Source organism: Amblyomma mixtum, chromosome 8 (genome assembly GCF_055824585.1).
Source record: "Amblyomma mixtum isolate Tamu chromosome 8, ASM5582458v1, whole genome shotgun sequence".
In the NCBI taxonomy this organism is placed as follows: Eukaryota; Metazoa; Arthropoda; class Arachnida; order Ixodida; family Ixodidae; genus Amblyomma; species Amblyomma mixtum.
Window position 1 is genome coordinate 48,828,120 of NC_143019.1, and position 25,951 is coordinate 48,854,070.

At 49.5% G+C, this 25,951-nt stretch overlaps 2 protein-coding genes and 1 non-coding gene across 3 annotated transcripts in view; 2 read left to right on the forward strand and 1 right to left on the reverse strand.

The window, feature by feature from the left end:
• Positions 1-421: 421 nt before the first annotated feature.
• Positions 422-10,883, reverse strand: LOC149332339 (lactosylceramide 4-alpha-galactosyltransferase-like). The gene is made up of 6 exons (XM_089557508.1): positions 10,783-10,883; positions 9,265-9,380; positions 6,862-7,097; positions 5,261-5,464; positions 2,818-3,033; positions 422-664 (listed from the first exon to the last, which is right to left on the reverse strand). The coding sequence occupies exons 1-6, from the start codon at positions 10,800-10,802 to the stop codon at positions 431-433; spliced, it is 1,026 nt and encodes a 341-aa protein (XP_089413634.1). The 5' UTR covers positions 10,803-10,883; the 3' UTR covers positions 422-430.
• Positions 10,884-12,888: 2,005 nt separating this feature from the next.
• Positions 12,889-12,961, forward strand: TRNAS-CGA (transfer RNA serine (anticodon CGA)). Its single transcript has one exon. It is a non-coding gene; the product is annotated as a tRNA-Ser (tRNA).
• A 9,956-nt stretch (positions 12,962-22,917) lies between these two features.
• The window catches only part of Sptz (zinc finger FYVE-type containing 26 spastizin), a 75,036-nt gene continuing 72,002 nt past the window's right edge, over positions 22,918-25,951 (forward strand). Inside the window, exons 1-3 of the mRNA XM_089557234.1 lie at positions 22,918-23,395; positions 24,164-24,245; positions 24,330-24,416. Of these exons, the coding sequence (XP_089413360.1) occupies positions 23,145-23,395; positions 24,164-24,245; positions 24,330-24,416 (420 nt within the window). The 5' untranslated portion in view covers positions 22,918-23,144. The remainder of the gene's footprint in view (positions 23,396-24,163; positions 24,246-24,329; positions 24,417-25,951) is intronic.

Genomic DNA, 25,951 nt, shown 5'->3' on the forward strand with positions numbered 1-25,951 from the left:
ACTTCTGGGAGGGGGGGGGGGCCGGGGGGGGGGATGGGGGGATGGCGCTTTGTCAAGCATCTCACTGCCTTTTCGCCATTCTCCCAGACACTTGTACCTGTCTAAATAAACTTCTTATCTTCTTAAGTTAGGCGCGCGTGATACGACGGTATCCGCTTGGCTATTTTCATGTCGCTGACAGCTAAGGGGAGCATAGTATATTCACTGCCCAGGGCGCTCGAAGGCGACGCAGCGTAAAGCAGCATTGAGTTGACCAACGCTCGAAACCGACTTGCGACACCCCCAAAATCGGTTTGGCCCATCCCCAAAATATTTCGTGCTGAGCATTGCTAAACCGCCAGCCATTTTTCTTTTTTACTATTTTCCGTATTCTCGCACCTATCGCAAAGTGACCGCTGTGTTTAAGAAAAAGCCATTCGACCGACGACCGTCAGAATGCGCCGCTGAGATGCAGCGCCAGTTGAACAGTGTCCGGGCAGTAGGAATGCGCCGCCTGTCTGTAGGCACTCCCGGACTCCGTGAGCGCCCCCGAGCTGTGCTTGTTGTAGACGTGCATGACGTAGCTGGCTGTACACATCAGCCACACCTCGCTGCTTGCATCGGCGGCAAAGAACGCCTCCCACCGTCCGGAGGGCACTGCCAAAAACATCCAGTGGGGGAGCACCTGTGAAAGATTGGCAGGTGGGATAAGGAAGGTCGCTCCGTCTGTACAGTGGCTGTGCGCATGCTCAGGCCATCACCGTTTTGAATTAAATGTTTATATTTTTTTATTTTATTTATTTGGAGATACTGTCAATCCTTTTAGGGATTTTTACAGGAGTGGATTAAGTGCCCGTATAGATTTGCTCATAGAACCATACACACGTTTGTACACAAGAGTATGCGAAGACCACTACAACAAAAAAGAGGCAAGCACATAAAAAACACACACTTAGAATACCGTCATTCATGCACTGACGTTATCACAGATTTACATTTATACATAAAAAGCAAAAGGAAGACACATAAGTGATGACATCACATCCTCGTTGTTGACAGTACAGAAATGCTAGAAAGTTCAACAAATTTGTCAATTAAAGACTGCGAGACCACACTCTGATCTAAAGAATTCTACTCACGCACAGCTCGCGGGAAAAACGAAAAACTGTAGGTATTATTGGCACAAAAATATTCTTGGAGTGTCAATTGATGCTTATGACGGGTTTCTCTGCAAGTATTGAAAGAAATGTAGGTATCAGGATTTACTTTAATCATGTTATGCAAGATAAGGTACAAAAATTTCAGACGTTGTAGCAGCGCACGGCTGGTTAGTGTATGAAGCCCAATCTCGGTCAGCATCTGCGTGGGTGAGTCGGTGCGCTGGTATCTGTTGCAGATAAAACGTGCGGCCTTCCGCTGGACAGCTTCGAGCGTAGATATTTGATTTTGGGCAAACGGAAACCATGCCACGTTCGCATATTCCAAGATCGGGCGAATACACATCACATAAGCCAAAAGTTTGGCTTCCCTCGTAGAGTACCGCAGGGCCCGTTTTAGATACATTAACTTCCGCATCGCTTTGTTTGCCACATAGTCTACATGAGCTGACCAACCCATATCTGATGAGACCACGACGCCCAAGTACTTATACTCAGTGACTGTTTTGAGAATCGTACTGCTACATCCGTACGAAAAACAACGCTTAGATTTCTTTTTTGTTATAGACATTGGCACTGTTTTGCTAAGGTTTATGGCCATTTGCCAGTCCGTGCACCATAGGGCTATCAAACCAAATTCCTTGTTGAGAGCAATTTGGTCTTGCCGGTTCAGAACTTCTCTATACAGGACGCAGTCATCTGCGAACAGTCTTATCTTGGAATCCACCTGACTAGCTATGTCGTTTACAAACAAGAGGAACAGGATAGGCGCTAAAACGGAGCCCTGTGGTACACCCGAGAGGACTGGCATTGTTCTGGAAGTATGGGCGCCGAACTGAACAAACTAGCGGCGGTCAGATAAGTAGCAGCGGATCCATTGCACAACTGGCCCATCCCCTAGAATATATTTGAGTTTAAGAAGCAATCTTGCATGGCAGACACGGTCAAAGGCTTTTGAAAAGTCCAGGTAAATTACGTCTATTTGTGTTTGGTCATTTATTGCTTTAGCGAAATCGTGTACAATCTCAACAAGTTGGGTGACAGTAGACAGACCTCTTCTGAAGCCATGCTGGTGAGGGTGAAGAATGTTATTTTCTTCGACAAACTGCGTAATAAATTTTAAAATGATATGTTCTAAAATTTTGCAGCAAGTACACGTCAGAGCATAGCATAGCCTCCGGGATCCGCGTTGTAAATTCGGCGCCGACGCATTCATTTTAGTCGCGAAATCGGCCGGCGATGGCGACACCAGTTCTGCGGTACCCTGTTGATACAGGCCAACTCGTATTTGTCGCCAGTGTACCTTTAAAAGGGCCTCTTTAGATAGACTGCAGCCATAATGACGTACACGGATTCTATTTGTCGTAACCAAAATATGTCCATCGCACGTGTAACCGTATCCAGGAAAACTTCCTCATCTCATCCGCCCACCTAACTTTCTGCCGCTCCCTGCTACGTTTGCCTTCTCTTGGAACCCACTCCGTTACACTTAAGGGCCAGCGGTTCAGGACCGACAACCTCAGCTTTCATTATTTTTCCTGAGGTTGCGACGAAGCAGGTGGGGGGGGGGGGGGGGTATAATCATTGTCCTAGCATGATCGTCTATCTGTTATCAATTACATTTTCCCCATTTGCATCATGATGACCGGCGTAAAGTTGAACAACGATCAGAAAAGCTCACCGTGAAGCCCGCGTCACCACCGCATCGACGTCCGACCAGCTCCTCAACGTGTCCTCTGCCACACTGAATGAGCGTAACTTTACGCAGCAGGAGGGGTCCGATGGAAGCCCACTCCTGAGGCCTGTAGGTCTGGGCCGCACGCTCCATCAACGCCAGGAGGAACGGGTCGCCGCGATGGAAAGCCAGGAAACCGTTGCTCACCATGTCACCTCCTCCCTGGAGTACGAGAAGAGCAATTGATTTCTAAGGAGGATTCTAAGGAAGGAAAGAGGATTTCTAGGGAGTAAGCTGTCCTCTACCGCACTCCCTTTTAGGGTCCAGGGTATGCTGCCCAAGCCCCGAGGTGGATTTTCAACATTAAAAATACGAGATACTTACAGTTGGCAACGGGAACAAAATTCCCTCTTCAAAAAATGCGAAGTTACAGCAGAGACGAAGATTTTAACCGAGGTGTCAACCTCCTATACCTGCTTACCTCAAGACCTCCGGAGCCGCGTTTAAAAGCTTCCTCCCATTGTAAACTGCATCAAGTTACTATATATGCGTCCGTTGCCAAGAGTAAACATTCCGTACAGTAAGGTGTCCACGGCTGGCACAGGACGGGGTTAGTTGAATATCTGTAGGAGCGGCCATTGTTCTGCAGTTCACGTAGTTAGGCTGCCGCTGTTAATTACGATGATGATACCGCGCGGAGCCAGACTGTCTACGTCGAGGAGCAAAGTGGACCTTGGCGGTTCCTCTTGTTGAGCATAGCAGTGCGAAAGAAGTAAAGACGGCACTGACGCAAATAGAAAGAGATGTGCTCTGGCCGGTGTAGTGTTTGGGATGCCCCCCCCTAGCCTAAGTGGATTAAGGCAGCGGACTTCCTCGACCGGGGTGGCCACGGCGGCAGCGGTGAAGGTCGAAGACCGGCGAAGGCCGCAGATGCGAATAGGGCTGGCGAAGGCATTAGCAGCGGCGGAAACAGCGACGGAAACAGCGACGGAAGCAGTAGCGACTGTGGCAGCGTCAGATGGCCGAGTTTACCCTCGGGTCGCCGGACGACGGAGTGGTGCACGCTGCACGAGGTCAAGCTGTTGCTGTTAATTGAAAGACGGCTGTGTCCTCGACAGAGGCCTCGTGTTTTGGACAGCTGGCGGGGAAGCACGAGGACGTTCATTCACCTGCTGGTAGACTGCGGGAGATTAATTTCCCGCTGTGTTTGATGACTCAGCCTCTGCCCCCTTCCCATCAACCGAGTTGCGAGAGAGCGGGACAGCCCAGCACCGCCCCTGCCGTGGGTGGTACAAACAGCGTCCACATCTGCCCATGCGATTGGACATCGTTCTTCGACCTTTATTCCCCAGTCAGGGATCTGGGGAATCCGAGCCCTATTTAACGGGAAGTTGTTTTGAGACTCCCGTTGAATCCCGTTGGCGAAGAAATTCCCTTCCACTGAGAGTCCCTCTAAGTTGCTCTTTTGTAAATCATGTAAATAGCCTGTATAAAGTTTTTCTTCTTTTATCTTCGTAACCCCGTCTCCCGACCTCATCGTTCCATTCTCCGGCCCGACCACGCTACCAGATCCCAATACCGGCAACCGAACTGCTTTGTTTTGCTTCTATACTTGTATGGGTGTCGTTCTGTCGCTTCGTGGCGTCGCGTCGTCGGTGGCGTCATCTGTGCACACCACACCCACCATCCCTATATTGACAACCTGCAGCGCCCCCCCCCCCCCGCCCCTTAAAATGCAAGATCATGCTAGGTCAGAAAATGTCCTTATGCGCCACAAAAGCCTAACACTTAAACCAGCCCCATTCCGACACCCCTTGATTGCTTAATGCACCCGGCTACTGCGAGAGTCAAAGCCGCACTCCCATAGCCACCTCCACTCCATCTCTGTTACGCAATATCGATTGATGGACCGCCATGCGTGGCTCAAAGTCTCAAAAATGAAGCATGCCTTCCCTACACCCCTACTACCACAACGCACAACCCCCGACCCTGGTGCACAAAACACTGCGACAGGCATCAAGATTTCTCTCTCGAAAGTGACAAATCAAATCTTTATTTTCATGTTCGCCAGGGACAGTAGTTTTTCTGCATGCATATTGTTAGGTGTAATCATGGCATGGGGGAAATCATGGAATTGCAACCTGAGCAAGTGAATCAATAACTGCTTTGTTCATGTTTCTATTGTTGCTAAGACGAATTTTTTTTTTGGTAACAATTTGAAGTTAAGCACAGATTCGAACAAGGACCTCCTCCTCAAATTCCCTTGGTTGTCTCACAGCAGGAGTTGGCCGGTCTATCCCCAGCGGCTGATTAGGCCTAAAAGTTTATCGTGTGCACGAACCTATCCCCACAGACGCATAGGCCTAAGCGCGACTACTTCACGCTTGACAATCTCAGGACCGGCTCACGGGCAAAGTGCGTATAATAGAGCGTAAGCTGAATGACTCACCGCTGGCGACTGACAGACAAAGGGTGGAAGGGAGTCCAGCGGTCGTATCACGACCACGTCGAGGTCGAGGTAGACGCCACCGCGCTTGTAGAGTACGGCCAGCCTGAGCGCGTCCGCCATATGTTCGACGGGATAGGAACTATTGTTCAAGACTCCCGACCGGTACCACGCTTCCAGCGGCGTCCCCTGGAACTCATCTCGGGGCTGTCGATAAAAAAAGGTGTACACTTAAGCTCCACCTTGAAAGGTATATGTCGAGACAATTGTTGGTATGCTGTCGGCATTCTTCTCCACTTCACAGTGTTATGGTTTATGGGGGTTCCCCGGAAATTTCGACCACCTGGGGGTCTTTAACGTGCACTGACATCGCACAGTACACGGGCCTCTAGAATTTCGCCTCCATCGAAATTCGACCGTCGCGGCCGGGATCGAACCCGCATCTTTCGGGTCAGCAGCCGAGCACCATAACCACTGAGCCACCCCCGTTGGCCTCCGCGGCGGCTACTTCTCCACTTAATGCCAAAGTTCCCTTTCGCAACACCGTTGTTAGCACACTCCAACAAAACTCTTGGCTATGAGATTATTTTGATTAGTTACGCTGTCATAGCGCACTAGGTGCAAGCAGTATAAAGGGAGACGCGTAGTTGACACTTGCGAACAAAAAATGTATTGTTTTTCAGCAACGAGCTTGAAAGGGGATAACTGGTACTCGTCCAGGGAAAAAGCTACTAGGAAAAAATCAGAACGCATCCTTCGCACTTGCCCAACGACTAATATGCCTAATATGTCTAACGACTTCAGAGGCGACATGTTTGTTCTGTTTGTGACTTTGACGAACCTTTCGTGAATTGGCTAGGTCAGGAATGAAACTGTCAATGCGATGCCTGGCCTCTCAGTTGCACCGCCCCTGTATTATCCGCCGTGAATGCACGAAGGCAGACGCACAAAACCGTTAAAGGAGCGTAGACACCTAATTTTGGTAGCGTGTTTTCTTCGCTATATTGATGCGGAAGACACTACTATGCATGAATCACCATGTGGTATTCGCCTACTACCGCACCGAATTTTTCTGTCATGCTGTTTCGGTTTCAGTTTTAACAGCCGAACGGTGGCTGTGACGTCAAAGAGAGGTTATAGGTCACGTGAGGCATGAAATAACTGCGATATAATCGCTGCTTCATCGTTTTGATCAACTAGTGCTGAAGCCAGCCTTCTTCAAGAGCCGGAATGACAATGTATGTAGAGGCACCGATAATATTGCAGTTTTTCATGCCACATGTTACCTAGTTACCTGCCCCAGCTTGTCTGGCCTTGTCTGTCTTCATGACTGGTATTAAAGCACCTTTCGTCAACATGTACGTTACACTATAACCTCTCTTTGACGTCACACCCATCGTTCGGCTGTTGAAACCGAGACCGAAACAGCGCAACAAAGATACTCGATTGCAAATTATTTATCGGTCGTGTTAGGATACCACGTGGTAATCCGTGTATAATAATACCTTACGCATCGTTACAAACAAGAAAACACGCACCCAAAAGTTAGGTGTCTATACTCCTTTAATGGTCCCGTCTTCCACGCATCGAACTGTCCTCCATACCTCGATGTAGCTGAGGACGACATTTGGGATGGACCTCAGCACGTCGACGAAAGGGCCGGCAGTGCCTTTGTTCTTGCCACCGGCCGTGGACAAGAGGTGCACCGTCCATCCCGGATGCAGCCTCGCCGCCGACTCGACAGCACAGGAGAAGCGTGGCTGGAGCGTTCCGGGGCCTCCGGTCTCGAGGAAGAAGATTCGGGAAAAGTTGGACTTCTCGGAATTCTGAAGGAGCGATCCTGAGCGAGAGAACAGCGATTCTGACGTTTAGGCTCCCGTTCTCCAGAACTTCTGGTGTCGCCGTCGGCGCCGCTGCGGCGGGGAAAAAGCAGATGGCTCACCTGCCACCTAGGTCACGTGACCTTGTGACGTCATCACAAACTGCCCACCGGATTGTGAGCAAACCTGCACACCATGGAAGGTGGCAGATAAAATAATGATTGGCCGCGAGAGGTTGCTTGGGAAGATCAACGTACTACCTGCGGGTCTCATAAACCCCACCGGTGGCTGTGCTTGCAGCAGCCACCTGCCGTGGCAGTGGCGTGTCGCTTAACCGCTACACCTCTGCGCCAGGAGTGTACGACTCCCAGCTATCTATGAGTGTAGAGAATGACCGTGTCAGCGAAGTAATATGCACAGAGGATCCCAGGCTGTGGTAGGGACCCATTAAAGCTATAGCGTCATATCCACTCATAAATGCATACAAGCATGCATGCATGCATATGGCCACCGCGGTGTCTCAGTTGTTAAAGGGCCCCTGCCCACCCCCGGGCAGCAGACGCTCTCTACCTCTCTTTGAGCGAGCCTCCTCTCCTTCCATTCCCTCCTCGAAATTCTTCTCTCCCGCTCCTCGTCGAGTAGGCTCGGCAAGGCAAAATCACCCCTTCTTTCTCCGACGTAAGCTGGAGGCGTGGTGTCTGTGGAGTGCGTCACAGGGTACGTCATGGCCCCGCCTTCAATAGAATTCTTTTCTTGGTTTTTGCTCCTGGGTCTGTTCGAGGGGAGGGGGGGGGGCGCTGCGGGCGCGCACACTGAACGATCGAGAGGCTCGATCGGCTCGACCACCTAGACTTGTTAGCGAGCGCATCCTTTCATACATCTGTTTGTCATTCCCAGTTAGTGAGTCACCTTTTCATTTTTTTTAGGCCTCCCCACCGCTTCACGAGCGGAGGGGCGGAAGTCGGTTCTGTTCGAAACACACGGGGAAGTGCGGGCCCGGCAACCGCTCGTTTGCTTTTCTTCATGTGTGTTTGTGTTCTGAGTGTTTGTGTCGTTTCTCCGCTCCGAAGCCCATGTCGTTCATTGGAGTCAAGGCGTACGCAAGGTGTATGAAGGATAAGCGGTGTCTGTGCGGAGCGGTCAAGTGGGCGAGCGAGGGAAAGGCTCTGCTGCACTACTAATTAAAACCTTGTTTTGGGGGGCTTGCATAGAAGAAAAAAAACTGAGAAGGGAGCGCGCACGCAGAGCGTCTCGTGACGTGATCACTGCGGGGGAAGGGGAGGGGGGGGGGGCGAACCAACTCCCTCAGTTTTGCTATTTTTTTACTTTTTATGGCTAGGGTTCAAGGCTGTCACCGCACGCTCCCTCCGCAGTTTTTTTTTTTTTGTTCTTTCATGCGGGTTTGTAGGCATGAGCCAGAACAGAAGGCGCTGCGGAAAGCGTTGTGCAGACGACGCGACGCCAAGGCTACGCCCAACCTTCTCCCGTCAGTCAGAACGATGCACCAATGGAGTGCCTTTAGCGAAAGTAACCCCCCATGACGTCAACGGGGTTCAGAGTAGTGGGGCGGGCCGTTTTTGTTGAAGGAAAGAACGAGCGGGCTTTGATTTCAATTTTCGCAGCTTTTCGGGGCGCGCATGGCTCTAGTATTTTGCAGAGGTTATCTTCGATGCCTCATCTATGCAGTGGGCTTGTTTTTCAAAAATGTCCGGACCCTGGGCAGTGGCCCTTTAAGGCGCGCGGCTGCTGACCCGAAAGACGCGGCTTCGATTCCGACCGCGGCTGTCGAATTTCGATGGAAGCGAAATTCTAGAGGCCGTTGTGTTGTGCGATGTCAGTGCACGTTAAAGATCCTCAGGTGGTCGAAATTTCCGGAACCCTCCACTACGGCGTCCCTCGCAGCCTGAGTTGCTTTGGGACGTTAAACCCCCATAAATCAAACTTACATATACATAGACCCGCGCGCGCAAGCGCACACACGTCCATCCATAAATGGTAAGCGACGCGGCCAAGCGCTAGTTCCTACCGCTGTGTCCAGAGGGCGCCATCGATCGCGGCGCAGCGCCGCTACCTTCCCTCCTCCTCGCACTCCTTCGTGTCACACCGCTTACGCCGACGACGCAAAAGAACAACGTGCCCTTAACTGCTGTCGCAGTAAAGCACAGACACGGAAAAGAGACAACTTGCCTGTAGTTTTTTGCTCCGTATGCGACTTGTCTGCAGGCCATCTGGGCCTGCCCACGATGTGGTAGCATGCGAGCAGCGTTAGCAGCAACGTCACTGCTAGGAGCGGCCTCGCCAGCCTAAAGCGGGTGGACGATATACGTGGTCAGTGAGTGCAAGATTGCGAAGCAGTGAAGCTTCACTACTTTCGCACTGAGCGAATTCTTATGTGGCATGCTCGTCTTGAAGAGATAGTTGTATGAAGAGGCTCATCTCTTGTAAACGGCTTGTGCAGTACGGCGGAGCCGAACAGAACGAACCACTCCATGATCCGCAAGTGTAGTGCTCAAAGAGACAGAGAGGAGGCTATCTCGGGAGGAAAATACGAACATTATGCTAAACTTCGCTGCTTAGCGCATAAACTTCCGGCCATGGTACGATCTGCTTCTGTCTTTATGTTTAGGCTGTTTTTCGTTTTAGCACAGTTTCCTCTCCCAACGTGGCTGATGGCTATTTGGCGGCCCACAGAGCACATGTTTTCAGTTCTGCGGCGTAAGCAATGGAAAGATCGATGACGAGCGATATACTCATACGCCTGTGGTAATGTTCGCATAACCGTGATTCTTGGTCCAAGTTCAGGCACCTATAATGTGCGCAGCCTAAGCTGCATGACTGGAAGGTAGTAAACGGAACATTTGCACCTGTTCGAACCGAAATCTGGAAACATCGAGCGTCCGCTCACAACGCCAGTGATGCTACTATACGTCCCACTCATCGCTTGGCAATGTGGAAGTTCCCTGCCACGGTGGCCGCATTTTGACGAAGGCAAAGCGCAAAAACGTGCATTTGCTGTGCGATGTCAGTGCCATACCATGTCGTGCAGTACTATGTATGCCGTACCATGCCACAGTGAGGAAATGCGGTAAGAATGCTGATGCGCGCTGCTTGCCTTTCAGGCTACTTATTAATGTGTGATGCCGAACAAAACAGAGTGTAAATGTTGTAAGAAGGCTGATGCAGGCTGCTTGCCTCTTAGGCTACTTGTTAACGTATGATGCCGAACAAAACAATGTGTAAATGTAAGAAAGCTGGTGTGGGCTGTTTGCCTGACAGGCTGCTTATTAATGTATGATGCCGAACAAAACAATGTGTAAATGTTGTAAGAAGGCTGATGCAGGCTGCTTGCCTTTTAGGCTACTTGTTAACGTATGATGCCGAACAAAAGAATGTGTAAATGTAAGAAAGCTGGAGTGGGCTGTTTGCCTGGCAGGCTGCTTATTAATGTATGATGCCGAACAAAACAATGTGTAAATGTTGTAAGAAGGCTGATGCAGTCTGCTTGCCTTTTAGGCTGCTTGTTAACGTATGATGACGAGCAGAACAATGAGTGTGTACGATAAGAAGAGTGATGCGGGCTGCTTGCCTTTCAGGCTACTTGTTAACCTGTGATGCCGAACAAAAAGCTGCTTGCCTGACAGGCTACTGTACAATGCCGAACGGAACAACAGACTGTATATCAGGGAACAAAACCATGGCTCTCACTTTCTGGTGCTGTCTTGCATGATACCTCTTCTTCCCGGAACACCGCTGCGGAGAAAATCGCTACGCAGCCGCAAATTCTTGCCGGGCCTTGAGTGGCAGCGCGTCGGTCCTTTGTGCTGTCGCGGCTAGCCTCGAACCAGATCACAGCGGTGTACTCGGAGCGCGGAATGAGGCAAGCGAGAGGAACATGTGACCCTCGTTATGCGCGCATGTGCAGTCTGACCTGAATCTCTTCACAGATAATGAAATAGATAAAAATTCGGTCTAATTCATGCTATGTCTACACTATTCCACTGCAGGATGCATGCATCCGTGCTGCGCGGCGTCTTTCCTTCCCATGCATACTGTATACGGGTGGCGTTGTTCGACGTGTCTGCATTCCTTTCTTTATTCTTTCTTTTGCGTACTAGCATGGGCGAGCTATGGAAAGAAAAATGGCAGGTGTAATGTTAGGAGACCGCAGGCGGGCGGAGTGGAGAGAGAGAGAGAGAAACAACATTATTTGCTCGAGCTAAATACGACGTCTGCTTAGACGCCGTCGATGGGAGTGGTTCCCTCTTCACGGGACCCATATGCATCCCTGGCCGCCTGGCCCCTGGAGATCAGGACGAGCTGGTCTTCCACGGCGGGGCTGGTTAGCAAGGTCTCCCATCGCTCGGTAAGGGAGGATGAGGGATGGAGTGGGGTAGTGGGACAGGTAAGAGGTGGGGGGATTTCCTTGATGAAGTTGCATACTCCAATGTCATGTTGGAGTGTGCCTAACTCAGTCTTGCAGAAATCACATTCCTTCTGGTACCTTTCCGGGTACATCTTGTGTTGAAGGTAAGGGTGCGGGAAGGATCTTGCCTGTATCTGCCTGTAGATCGCTTGCTGTTCTCTGGTAAGTGATTTGTGAGGGTGATGGAACAAACGGAGGTTAATGACACCCTAGTCGAAATCAAGAGGAAGAAATGGGCTTGGGCAGGGCATGTAATGCGAAGGCAAGATAACCGCTGGTCGTTAAGGGTAACAGAGTGGATTACAAGAGAAGGCAAGCGTAGCAGGGGCGGCAGATAGTTAGGTTGGCAGATGAGATCAGGAAGTTTGCGGGGAGGCCGCAACTGGCAAAGGATAGGATTAATTGGAGCAACATGGGAGAGGCCTTTGCCCTGCAGTGAGCGTAGTCTGGCTGCTGCTGATAATGATGATGACGATGTGCGAACAGAAAAGCACGTATGCGCCTTTTATGAATCAGCCGGGCAGGTTTTTCCACACTTGGATATTTACTTGGTTCTTCCCACCTGTCTTCCCACGCCAGCTATCCAGAAAGAATAGCTCCATTAAGTCTCGTTTTTGCACACGTAATTCTCCGTATGATGGATATTTTGCACGGAGGCCTGCTGTTGTATTAGTCATTCTCTTGTGAGTCATATATTAGTTTTTGCGGAGTCATTCTTCGTCCGGCCTCTCCTTCATTTCACCTATCAGGGGTGTGTGGTGAGTGGTGTGTGGTGAGCGGTGAGTGGTCTGTGGGGTGCGGTGTGTGGCGTGCGGTGTGTGGCGTGCGGTGTGCGGTGAGGGGTATGCGGTGAGTGGTGTGTGGTGAGTGGTGTGCGGTGAGGGGTGAGTGGTGTGCGGTGAGGGGTGTGTGGTGTGCGGTGAGGGGTGTGCGGTGAGGGGTGTGTGGTGTGCGGTGAGGGGTGTGTGGTGAGGGGTGTGTGGTGAGGGGTGTGCGGTGAGCGGCGAGCGGTGTGTGGTGTGCGGTGTGTGGTGTATGGTGAGTGGTGAGTGGCGTGCGGTGAGGGGTGAGGGGTGAGGGGTGTGTGGCGTGTGGTGAGTGGCGTGTGGTGAGTGGCGTGTGGTGAGTGGTGTGTAGTGTGTGGTGAGTGGTGAGCGGTGAGCGGTGTGTGGTGAGGGGTGAGTGGTGTGCGGTGAGGGGTGAGTAGTGTGCGGTGAGGGGTGAGTAGTGAGCGGTGTGCGGTGAGCGGTGTGTGGTGTGTGGTGAGTTGTGTGTGGTGAGCGGTGAGTGGCATGGGAGAGAGGGACACGGTTAACAGGTGGCCGGTGGAGAGAGGCGCTCTTTAACATCACGTAGCAGGAGGTGTTAAATCAGCAGATTGGGCAGCCGTCGCCGTAGCTCAGTTGGTAGAGCACAGGACACGAAATTCAGAGGTCGTGGGTTCGGATCCCACCGGCGACATGGGGTTGTTTTTTCTTCGGCATTTATTGCTCTCCCATTGATGAAAAACTGCAAAATTAAAAAAGGACGCCTGCTATGTTCCTTGGTTTTGGTGGTTGTTGGCTTCCGTCATGTATGTCACAACGAGCACATCTTTTCAGAATTCCTCCATGATAAAAAGTAGTCCGTAGTTGAAACTTTTCTTTTATACCTAAACAAGAAGCTGATCACAAGAAAAAGTAAGCGGCAGAGTTCTGATACCTGGCTTGTTTACTGTTACGATCGGCCAGCGGAGTAATACATGACGCCAACTTTTTGGAACCGTGTTTTCGAAAAATATCGCTCGTTCGACTCAGACCTGCAATTAAAATGAAGCGCGTGACTGATCACCGAGTCCTGGCTTCCACAAAACGTGTGCGCGTAGCCTTGGAGCGGCCATCGCGGTGAACTGCAGGGAGTTCAATTCATCCCGCAGGCAGGAAACCAGCCAAGTCATTTCAGCAGGAACACAATCGTGATGCCTTAGAACGTAACAGTGTTCCCCACACCATGCTAATTCTTTGAGCTGGCTCAATAGTTCGGTGCAGGAGCCCCCCTCCCCGACTATGTACAGAGCGCGTACAACAGTTTTTTTTTTACTTAAAATGTAACCCTACAGACTATAGTATACCGAAGTACGATAGCCGACTTATTCCAGCCCTTCATTTGCCGCTTGCTTTCTTTGTATATTAGTTTACGAGGTGCTCTCTTTCCAGGTAGCTATGTGCGAACAAAAAAAAAACAGACCTGCTTCCGTAGTGAAAAACCTGCTGCGACAGCTGCCCTGCGCGGGCACCTCGAGTTGCGTACTAAAAGGCCTCTTTGTTTGTTTTTAACCACTGATTGTCTGTTAGAATTCGAAACGAGCGTGTTGTAAATATGGTTAATTCCAATAGGCGATCCGGGTCGCTTTTTGTCTTCGAAGAGGCAAAAAAAAAAAAAAAAAACTGGGGACACTTAAGCTTCTCCTTAAGGGTAAATTCTCATACATGCAGAAGGTCATTCTCTACTTTACATTCATAGATCCCAGGGAGTCCTCATACCCATCGCCCGCCGCGGTGGCTCAGCGGTTACAGCGTTCGGCTGCTGGCCCGAAAGACGCGGGTTCGATCCCGGCAGCGGCGGCCGAATTTCGATGAAGGCGAAATTCCAGAGGCCCGGGTTCTGTACGATGTCAGTGCCCGTTACGGAACCCCAGGTGGTCGAAATTTCCGGAGCCCTTCAGTACGGCGTCCCTCATAGCCTGAGCTGCTTTGGGACGTTAAGCCCCAATAAACCAAACCAACCTCGTACCCACCCTGGCGCAGATGTGCAGTGGTTAAGCGATGCGCCTCTACCCTGCGATGACAGGTGCGCCCAGTGGTGGGCTTTGTGTGACCCGGTTGCTCTTCCCGAGCGGCCAATAATTATTTAACTGCCACGGACTATACGGTGGGCAGGTTGTGATGACGCTGCAAGGTCACGTGACCTAGGTGGCACACCTACCTCCTGGGCTGCTTGCTATCCGGGCACCACCTGCCAGAGTCGTGCTCGTGTGATTTTTCGCTCACAACGCCGGAAGCGCCGACGCCTGATTTTTTGGGCAACGTGGCCTTTAACGCTATAGCGCGTGAAAAGCAACTTGAGAGACATCAGTGGTAAGGCGCTTGTCTACCGAGCCGGAGTACCCGGGTTCGAACCCGACCGCGGCGGACGCGTTTCGATGGAGGCGAAACGCAAGAGGCGCCCGTGTGCTGTGCTATGTCAGTGCACGTTGAAGATCCCCAGGTGGTCCAAATTATTCCGGAGCCCTCCACTACGGCTCTTCTTTCTCTCTTTCTTTTTTCACTCCTACCTTCCTCCCTTCCCTTACGGCGCGGTTCAGGTGTCCGCCGAGATATGTGAGACAGATACTGCTCCATTTCCTTTCATCAATAACCAATTTACCAATTTACTTAGACAAACGAGGCCTACGTCATTCGAGACCATGGCGCCGCGTATTTAGCAGCAGAAGTGGGCGTAACTGGACGATGGTAACCACGGAGAAGGAATACGGTTACCGTGGAAAGGGGAGGGTGTGGCGAGAGCGGAGGGTGGTTGGTTGCCATGGGAACCACCCGCAGAGAATGGTTACCCTGCAAAATAATTGGGAAGGTTGCCGTGGTAGGAGAGTATGGCGAGAGTGGAAGTGTGTGTAACCGGTGAGTGGTTACCAGGGGGACCACCCGGAGAGTGGTTACCGCGGAAGGAGGAGGGAGAGAATGGCGAGAGCGGAGGAATGTGGCACGCTCCGTCTGCGACGGCTGCTGTGGAACGCGCCGCCCTTACAAAACAAAATTTAGACAGTCTTTAGATGGTTTATTGGTTTAGTTTATTGGGGTTTAACGTCCCAAAGCAACTCAGGATATGAGGGACGCCGTAGTGGAGGGCTCCGGCGAATTTAGACCACCTGGGGTTCTCTAGCGTGCACTGACATCGCACAGTACACGGGCCTCTAGAATTTCTCCTCCAAAGAAATTCAACCGCCGCGGCCGGGATCGAACCCGCATCTTTCGGGCCAGTAGCCGAGTGCCGTAACCACTGAGCCACCTCGGCGGCTAGACAGTCTATAGAGTGCCCATAGACTTCTGTCTATAAAGTCTAAAGACTCTCTAAAGACAAATCCTAGAGAACAGCCCATAGGAAATACAAATGCCATAGATAGTCTATAGACAATCTGCAGATTTATGGCCGTACACTTTTAGTAGATGTTCCGATATCGCGACTTGCGACTCGGAGATCATCCTATAGAAATGATCCTATGAAGGTGAAATTCTAGAGGCCCGTGTACTGTGCGATGTCAGTGCACGTTAAAGAACCCCAGGTGGTCGAAATTTCCGGAGCCCTTCACTACGGCGTCCCTCATAGCCTGGGTCGCTTTGGGACGTTAAACCACAATAACCAAACCACGTTTAGTAGACTTTTGCCTATAGACAGTCGATAGACTATGAATAGACAGCAAGCAATATCTATAGGAAGTCAACAGAGTCAACAAGAAGTCTATAGACTGTCTACAGACCATTTTTATGCCCGAGGGGAGGCTCAGTGACGGTGGCGCCGCACGCCAGGAGCGACGGACTGGAGAGGAATGATCAAAGAACGAGCATGTAAAACCAGGAATAGTGCTACCAGTGCTACTAACAACTATACATACATGCATGTCGTTGTCAAATTCTTGACAATATTTTGCGAAATGTAAATATCTGAACAGCTGTCGATCTTACATTACGGAGTATAGGAACTGTTGTGCGAGTTTTTTTTTTGTTTTTTTTTCCCCTTTTTCGCGAGCTCGTTTTTTCCCCTCGGCTTTCTTAATTCTGTTCTGACCTTTTGTAAAAATGCGCGTAACGAGATTAGTGAAAAGTTGAGATCGGTGTTTTGATAAAGCGTCGATAAGTCCTATTAGATGACCACAAAATTGACGTTGTTTTCTAATGAAATATCCGTTTGGTGAAAATCACGTAACCTCAGCCTTCGCTAAAATTCAGTGTCTATATGCATGTGCGTATAGCTTGCAGAAATGCAGGTGATAGGAAGCAAGCAACTTTCTGCGGCAAAAAAAAAAATTAATTTGCGCGAATAGAAGGTAAATAAACCCCAAATTTCCGCGAGAGAAATAAAAAAAAAATTGTTTTGGCTAAGCATGTTTCGCCATCTCAAAATCTCCCTTGATTAAATTGCAGGACTCTGGCATGGTGACCCCCTACACACATCGTGTATTCATGTCACTGCACCTACACTGCCTTACACAGGGTGCGCATCGTCCGGGCACCTGAGCACGCTTTACCCATGGTAATAAACGCGTTAATGCGATAACCCGAGAGCTTGCTCACTGGGCTCCATTGGAAGAGCTGTCCGACCCTGGCAATTAGCACCGACCGAAACACTGAATGACACCGAAACTCTTGAACATTGCAGAAACAGGAAATATTTCCCTCGCCACATCCTTCCCTTGGCCGGAGAGTAGCCGTCGCATGGTGAGAGCTTTAAACTTATCCCTTCTCCTATCTATTTACCCTTCTACCCCCCCCCCCCCCCCCCGCCCCCGATATCCCCTTTCCTGTCCCTTCTGGGGAGCAAAGCCCAGTCTACCAGTGCACCTGGGAATTCCCGCAGTGTTCTGGTTTCCCACAACTTCTTCCTGGGAGACTGCGCTGACCAGCTGAGACTCTGAGCAACAGCGACAGCTGATCCCCACAGCGCGAGCAAATGGGGCCCCGAACTGGGTGCTCCACCCCAGGGCAACTAAAAATAGTTTATTCTTTCTCTCTGTCTTGCTTGAGATAATTACCATATTTGCACGAATGTAAGGCGATTTTTTTATCGGTTCGTCTACTTGAGAACGAACCTTGTGTTATATTCGGAACCAAGGTGTGAATATAGCAGGCATGGCCCCCCTCCCCCCAAATAAAGTTAAACACCTCCCCCTTCCCTCTTGGGCTCCTCCAGAAGAAAATTCTTGGCTAAGTGCCTGTAATATAGTGCGAATTTGTTTCCTCCAGTCCTTCAAGGTATCTAAAGCGACCTTCACCACCGATCTTGCGAGCTGCTAGAAGCCAGCGTTTCAATGCCGTTGGAGCAAAACCCGCTACGTGTAAGGGCACAGTAGAAAGTGGCTACCGATGCAGAAAGAAGGCGGGGCAGGTCGTTGTGAAGCCACTGAAAAGTTGTGTGCACTAAGGGAAAGAAAGAAGGCCAAACGGGCGCAGGACTGCAGAGCAACACGAAACAACAAGCAGCGGCGGCGCTCCGATGACGACGGCCACCGTTGCCAAGGGGTCTGCGTTCATCTTTGCTGCGCTCGATTGTGGCACGCAAATCTGAAGCGTTGTCTCATAAAACTCTGTGGGGGCGCTTAAGTCTCTTTAACAGTGGAACGCAGCACAATTAGATTTCACTTTCTAGTAGTTTCTGTTGCAAGATGAAGGTAGCTAAAGTTGCCTTCACCACTAGTCTTACGAGCTGCTAGAAGAAGCCAGCGTTTCAACGCCGCTGGAGCGAAGCCCGCGGCGCACAAGGGCAGAGTAGAGTCGATGAGAAAGAGTTTATTTCCAATTGTCGGTCCATCAATCGCCATATTGGGATTACTAGCTGTAGTAGCAGGTACCCTGTGACAGTGCCGACATTTCCATATGTGACATTTTTTTCTGATTTTTTTAATTTCCATTCTCTATATAGGCTGCTCACAACCCGGTGGGAAGGTTGTGGTGCCGTCACAAGGCCATCTGACCTCTCTCGACCAATCGTTAATTGAATTGCCACCTGCCACGGTGGGCAGGTTGTGTTCACCTCACAAGGTCACGTGGCCTCTCTCGACCAATCTGTGAACTTTATGACGCTCGACGTTGGCTGGGTTTCGGAGACAACTTTAATGCTATCGCATTAAAACGCCAGCCTATTCGTCGCTTCCGTATTTTGGCGTGACTCCATGGGCGTCCGGAGGGGGGGGCAAGGGGGGGCGGCTGCACCCCCCTGGAAAATCACTCACTCGAACCGTGAGTGATGGCCGCACGTCAGGGGCGGCGGTGCGCTCAGCCAAAAGAGTAAAAGCGGCCCTGCTTCCACGCTTTGGGTCACATCTGCAAAGTGCCGCGTCCGGGGACGCGTCGTTGCAGACATACAGCGGCACCGGCGAGCATGTGTTTCGAGTCGTCTTGAGATGTGTGCCTGTTTCTTTGATCTCTAGAGAGATAGCGACACGGAGGCAGACAGTGCACACCCCGGCCACCGATGAATTCTTCAGGAGGGAGGGACAAATCAGCCGTGTCCATCCCCGCTTTGTCGGACTGCTCAGGGGCAAGCGGGCGATGAGTTGGCGCCGCCGCCGCTCGCTGTCTCCTCCGATCCACGGGAGAGCGCAGTTCGGTACAAGCGCCGCTTTCAGAATTTTCGGCAAAGGGGATTAGCTGCTTTTGTTCACGGTGACGCAGTCTCCAGAGGCGCCCCCACACCAGCGTTCCTTGCGTCTTCTCCGGAAACCAGCGCCTTTGGTCAAGGCAGCCCGATGGCGCCTGCCTGGCTCGCCTGTCACCTCTGGCTGGGCCTCAAATCCCAACAGCGCCCATGTACTGTGCGATGTCAGTGCATGGTAAAGAGACCGTCCGTCCCTCATAGCCTGAGTCGTTTTGGGGCTCTGAACCTCATAAAAACACACAAAACAAATTTTCCGACCGGAGTGGCGAGTGTCCCTTCCCCTCGGAAGTCGCGCGGCGTTCCTTGCGTGTGCGCGCCTCTTTGTTTGTGCTTCGGTGTTTTTAGTGGCCGGTTGTCAACGAAGCTGAGAACAACCAAGACAGCGGACGAGAAAACGACGAGCGGCGAGTAGTGTGTGTGCAAATACTCGACTGTGCGGTTGCGCGAGCAAGATGGAGCGAGGTGTATGAAGCTGCGAGCGTGCATTTATCTTGTAAATAAGTTTTCGCTGCATACATAGTCATGTTTTGTTTTCAACGTACGCATTCAACCGTTTTTCCAATCAATGTGTATATATTTTTAACACTACCAACCCCGAGGAACTCCATAGCCAGCTTTGTCTCGCGCGGTCCCGAATGATGGATATTCGACGCTTCTTCAAGCGTCAGCGGTTGTCTGACGAAGCATTATCCAAATGCGCCCCTGCAGATTCTGGTGTGACATGTGACAACGGTGTAGCATTTGAACAGAGTGATGCAAGCTTTTATCACCGGACAGTAGCTGATGTCGTCGACTCCATGGAAGGGACTCTGTCAACAGTGAGTTCAGGTGATGCAGCAGGCCGAGATGATTCCATTTCTCCTTTCTTGGGATTCAAGTCCGGATTTGACCAGAGCGATGAAACCTTTCATCACCGGACAGTAGCCGGCGTCAACAGTGAGTTCAGGTGATGCAGCAGGCCGAGATGATTCCATTTCTCCTTTCTTGGGATTCAAGTCCGGATTTGACCAGAGCGATGAAACCTTTCATCACCGGACAGTAGCCGGCGTCGTCGTCTCCATGGGAGGAACTCCACCAGCGAGCTCCGGTCACGCAGTAAGCCGAAACGATTCCCTTTCTCCTTGCTTGGGATCGAAGTCCGGAGACAACATCAAGAAAACAAATAACTTGCCTCAAGAATATGACTTAGGAGAGTTTCTAGGCAAAGCTAAACTCACTGGCATACCGGACTTTTTGAAGTTACGTCTTCTTACTAAGCCATGGTCGCCAAATGTCACATATGATTTTAAGAAGGATGTAACACCTGGAAAGAGGCCTTTTCGACATCAGTGGCTGGGAGATTACGCCCCCTGGCTTGCGTACTCAGCGACAGCGAAAGGCGCCTTTTGTCGTTTTTGCGTCATTTTTCCTCCGCGTGTTCACCGGGGTACTCAAGGTAGTTTTATCGTGCGCGCTTTCAGTAACTACAGAAAAATGCACGAGGCGTGCAGGGATCACGTAAAATCCCAATGGCACCAGGAGGCAATGACGGCCTCACAGAACTTTATGGATGTGATGAAAGGCAAGCAGCTACCCGTTGTACAGCAGCTGAACAGAGCACTGCACGCGCAAGTTGAAAGGAACCGTGAGAAACTATTTCCAATAGTTTCCACCATTGTCTTTTGCGCGACGCATGACTTGCCGATTCGCGGCAAGCAGTCCGATAGTGGAGTCTTCAATGATCTGCTTGACTTTCGTGTAGAAGCTGGAGATACTCTACTTCAGGAGCACTTCGCTTCTTCTGCTGGCAATGCCAAGTACACTTCTGTCCGCGTCCAGAACGAGATCATCACAATCTGTGGCGACATCCTGAGAGAGCAGATAGTTACCGAAACTAACAAAGCGTTTGCTTTTTCCGTTCTTGCTGACGAAACTGCAGATATTTCAGGAAAAGAGCAGATGTCTATAGGCGTTCGCTTTATTGACAAGGCGGAAGTCGAAGTGTGCGTTCGAGAGCAGTTTTTGGGATTTGTAGAGCTGGAGCAATTAAACTCCGCTTGCATCGCCGCGGCAATCTTGAAGCTTTTGACGAATGTCGGACTGATTCTTTCGAACCTCGTTGGACAGGGGTACGATGGATGCTCTACAATGGCTGGAAAAGAAGCTGGAGTGAACAAAATTATACAAAAACAGTTCCCGAAGGCACTATTTTTCCACTGTGCAAGTCACAAACTAAATCTCGTCATCAACGATTTGAACGACGTCTCTGAAATTCGAAACACAATTGGGATAATCAAACAAACCATAAACTTCTTCCGCGAGAGCGTGCTCCGGAGAAAATTGGTGCCCAACATTCCGATGCTGTGTGAGACAAGATGGTCTGCAAAGTACAAGTCTATTAGGATCTTCTCTCAGCATTACGTGGCCATAGTCGAAGCACTCGAGCAGCTCGCGTCCACGGAATCATGCTCGAACGCTGCAACTAGACAACGAGCTCACATCCTCTACTGCGCAACAACAAGCTCATCTTTCATCGTCTGCTTGCATATTGTAGCGAAGTACAGCGCTCGGCTCGAACCAGCTACGAACATTCTGCAAGGTGTATCCATGGACTTCCATTCTGTGCATGGCCACATCACTGAGCTACAACGTATTTTTCGCGGCCACCGGACAAACGCTGTAGAGGAGTTCTCTAACATCATGAATGCAGCAAGGGAGGCAGCCAATCACTTAAATGTGGTGATATCTGTACCAAGACAAGTCTCTCGTCAGGCCCACCGAGACAACTACGGGATTCAGTCGCCAGAGGAATACTACCGTGTGGCAATATATGTGCCGTACTTGGACTCCCTCACTGCTTCTTTAGCTCGGCGCTTTTCTGAAAGCAATGAGAGGAGCTTCAAACTTCTCCAGCTGCATCCATCAAAAATGAAGCACTTGAGCCGTGTTGAGTTCGCTGTTCTCGCCGAAGAACTCCAGTGCTTTTACGGCATCGACAACTTCAAGGAAGAGGCCATCTCTTGGTACGAGATGTGGTGCAACAAAACTGGGGACCCATCAGAAATAACTTACTGCGAGCTTCTACATCAGGCCAAGACATTCTTCCCTGGTGTTGCAAAAGCCATTGAGGTGGCTCTGGCTTTGCCAGTTACTACCTGTACGGTCGAACGCTCCTTCAGTACAATGAGGAGAGTGAAAACGTGGCTACGCTCAACGATGACAAACGACAGACTGGACGGCCTTTGTATGATGAGTGTGCACCGAGAGCGTGTAATGAAGCACAGAAATGAATTTATCACCAGTGTCATCACGCAATTCGCCCAGAAAAATCCGGGGCGTCTACAGTTTCTGTTCAAGGAAGACTGACTGAGTGACTGTCGTTGCGTGTTTGTGAACATATTGTGCTGTGTGCTGGTCATCAATCCGGGTGTGTCGAGAACCCGTATGCAGCAAGACTGAGCACTCTTCTCCACGAAGTGATAGTATCTTTTTGCATTTTTATTAATTTTAATTGTTTCTTCGTTGATAAACTCCAATGTATCTCTCCTAGCCTCGCTTTAATTTGCTGTTTGTAATTTTTCTTTCATGTGTGTATTTTACTTATTTATTTTATTTGTATATAAATAAATAAATTTACTCCGCAAATAGTGCCTTTTTGCTACGAACATACCCCCCCCCCCCCCCCCTCCGGCGCCAACAACCAATGGGGCCCCCCCCTGCAAAAAATTCTGCGGACGCCCTTGCGTGACTCTGTACATAATTTTTTTTTTTTGGGGGGGGGAGGGGGGGGCAGCTCTTGCCTGTGGTTGGCTTAAACAGCTTGAGATTAGATTATAATCGTTATAATATTTCATTTAAAATGTTTCTAATAAGGGAATGCGCAAAAAGTGTAGGTGTTTTCTCACTGTGGTGCAATGAAGCGTTCAATTTTGCCGCCATTTCATTCAACGTTTAATAAGCAGGTTGTTATTGCGACGTCCAAACAAAATTTAATCGTCTCAAGTAATTAAAAGCTACACAGCGTAACACAAATATATTTTACTTTTATGCGTCTTGGACCTTTTACGCTTTGTAGTTGAACTTGAATGGAGTCATGTTGAGCGTGTGACAACAGAAATGGCGGCTGCGTCGTCGTCAGCTGTGCGCGAGTGTGTGGCTGTTTCTACTTTCGTGCCCTGTGTTGTCAAAGCTGCCGTGTGCCAGCGCTGTGTTTCGAAACGATGACTGTTCGCACCTAATAGGACAGGCAGAAACTATGGTGGACGAAAGTGCTGCGAATTCGTCTCGGCTGACCAAGAACGGCGACGATCTCGGCTGTGACGAGGAGACCATCGGCTGTGGTTCTAATTTGTTGACAGAGTTCACCAGTCACGTGTACCTCGGTCAGTGGGAATGTGCTCGTGCCTGTGCTCTGACAGCCTTGCGAGAGCCGTTCACGTCGCCGGAGCAGAAGCAGTTTGTGAGGGAATACATTCGTGGCGTTTCGCTGCTTCCCGCAACTTTCAGGTGTGTAGCACCGGCGCGGCTGCGAATACGCCCCTTTTGCTCGAGCTCGTGTAATGTGTTGTTTGAATGTTGTGCTACGTGTTTCCGTGAGCCCTGTTCAAGGTGCAGTGCGTAGAGAAACGGATCGGGTCGCACGTAATCGGCGGCTGCTCAAACCAACGTGTCCGCGGGGTTGTGCCGAGCACTTAGCGGCTGATCCGAAAGCACGTGCACCTTCGCTATCCGTTACCTCGGGACTCAATTGAGCATTCTTCTCTGCATTCTTATCTGTCCGTGGTAGATTAAACAAAGGCATTGGTCTGTAGCAGACGTACGGAGGTTATCTCGTGTAATCTCAGTTTTGTTCTTGGCAGTACAGTAGTTGACGGTAAAGCACTCAGTGCGAAAGAGAGAAAAAAAAAAATTAACGGGACGTAATATCGCATAAAGAAGTCTGAATTTTCTGTGCAACTAAACGGTGTGTTGGCAGCTTTACATTTATCCCCGTAAAAGTTGATTCATACATATGTATTTTGTGTGTGGTTTGCCATTTTCTATGCTGGTGGAGAAAGCCAGTCAGCTTGGTTATTGGAGATGTTTTTTTTTTTTTTTTTTGCATGAAGGTGGTGTTTGCTCATTTGCTGTTGCTGTTGAGATTACACCTAGTGAACACCTTTACAGCTCTGTGTATGCATGTAATACATAATAAGTGGAGCTTGGAACATGTCCTTTATTTTAGTTCTAACAGATAACTGTGGAAACCATTGGTGGTGTTTTTATTTTTTCCAGCACATGTGCTAATCCCCTACTCCTGTCACCGAACCACCTAAGCTGGCTTGCCGCCAAATTCCTTGAAGATTATTGCTTTGAGGTTTGCCGCTTTTTTTGCAATATTCTCCACTTGTTAATTGAACAGAGCTCGGGATAGTAGGTAATCTTTCCTTCCTTCGTTTAGGACAAACCGTCAAGTTTGGCACATGACGCAGAGTTGAGGGTCCTTCTCTGCACAGTCGGTGGGGAACTCCCTGACGAATGTCGACAGGTTTGTTCATTATTCTTACCGTGCTGGAATAAACTCTGTGCCATTTGTGTTCTGAATATCTTTTTATTTAGTTGAGGTTGTGGCAGTAGAGTCTGCGGCTCTTGTGTTGCCCATCAAAACATTTGTACATTATGCGAAGCCATTGCTGTTCATTAAAGCCGCACTTTAATATGCTGCTGTGTAACAGCACTATGTGATTCATGACTAGTGCATCGAGTCAGGGAGAGTTTCTTCGAAGTTCATTTTGTATGTATTGGTAACACATTCTGTTCACATTTAAAATGAGCTGCACTTATCTTTTTAAAATTGTACAGTTCTTATGCCTTAGTTGCAATGCCACTTTGTCAGTGAGGTTTTGCTGGTACATTTATGGTTACTCAGTGGTTATGGCACTCGGCTGCTGACCCGAAAGACGCGGGTTCGATCCCAGCCACGGAGGTCGAATTTCGATGGAGGCGAAATTCTAGAGGCCCGTGTACTGTGCGATGTCAGTGCACGTTAAACAACCCCAGGCGGTTGAAATTTCTGGATCCCTTCACTATGGCGTCTCTCACAGCCTGAGTCACTTTGGGACATTAAACACCCATAAACCATAAACCAAACCATAAATTTAAAGTAAAAAACTAACATTTTGCGACATGCATCTGCATGCATGTTCTCTGTTTAACAAGCTTTTGCTATGTTTTTATACGGGGATACTGAACATGATATAGATGTCACTTGTGTCTTACGCCAGAGGTGTAATTGTTTGTCACTTACTGTGAAAATAAGAAGGCATGTTTAACTAGTTATTTTGAGAGCAGAAAAGACATCACCTTTCTTTTTGCTGCTGTTTTTGGTTGAGGTTCCAGTTCTTACGGTTTCCACTTTTTGTTTTCAAGCTGGCTTATGTAATGTAGTTTGTGATGTAAGCACGAATGAAAAAGTAAATATTGAAATGGGCTACCTTATAGAATTGTAAATCTTAGGAAATCTTTGTAAATTAGTCTTTCTGAATGTAAGGTCACAAGCAAGCAGGTGACAGTACTCTGACACAGTTCATACAACCAAGCACATTTTTAAAATGTGCTCAGCCCTCTAAGTGTAGATTGAAAAAAAATAATTAAGAAATGCTAATTTATTTTTGCATGTAACTAATTTTCTAATGCTTTAATATTGCTTTGCATACTCTTTGTTGCTGACATTCATTTGAAATTGTAGAGCTTACGGAGAGTTTTCGTAAAAAAAAAAAGTATGCTGGTGAGAGGTGAGAGGTATGCTGGTGCTCTTGCAAGGTGCTTAAAGGGCCAAGTAGTATCACCGCAAAAATGACCAAGAAACACATGTTAATCTGAATCTGTCTGCTGAGTTTGTCTGCTGCAGAATATATTTCTGTGATGTGAAATCATAGACAAACTTGCAAGTGCCGGACCTAATGCATGATGCATGCGACCTGCCGTGGTGGCTCAGTGGTTATAGTACTCGGCTGCTAACCCGAAAGATGCAGGTTCGGTCCCGGCCGCGGCAGTCGAATTTCGATGGAGGTGAAATTCTTG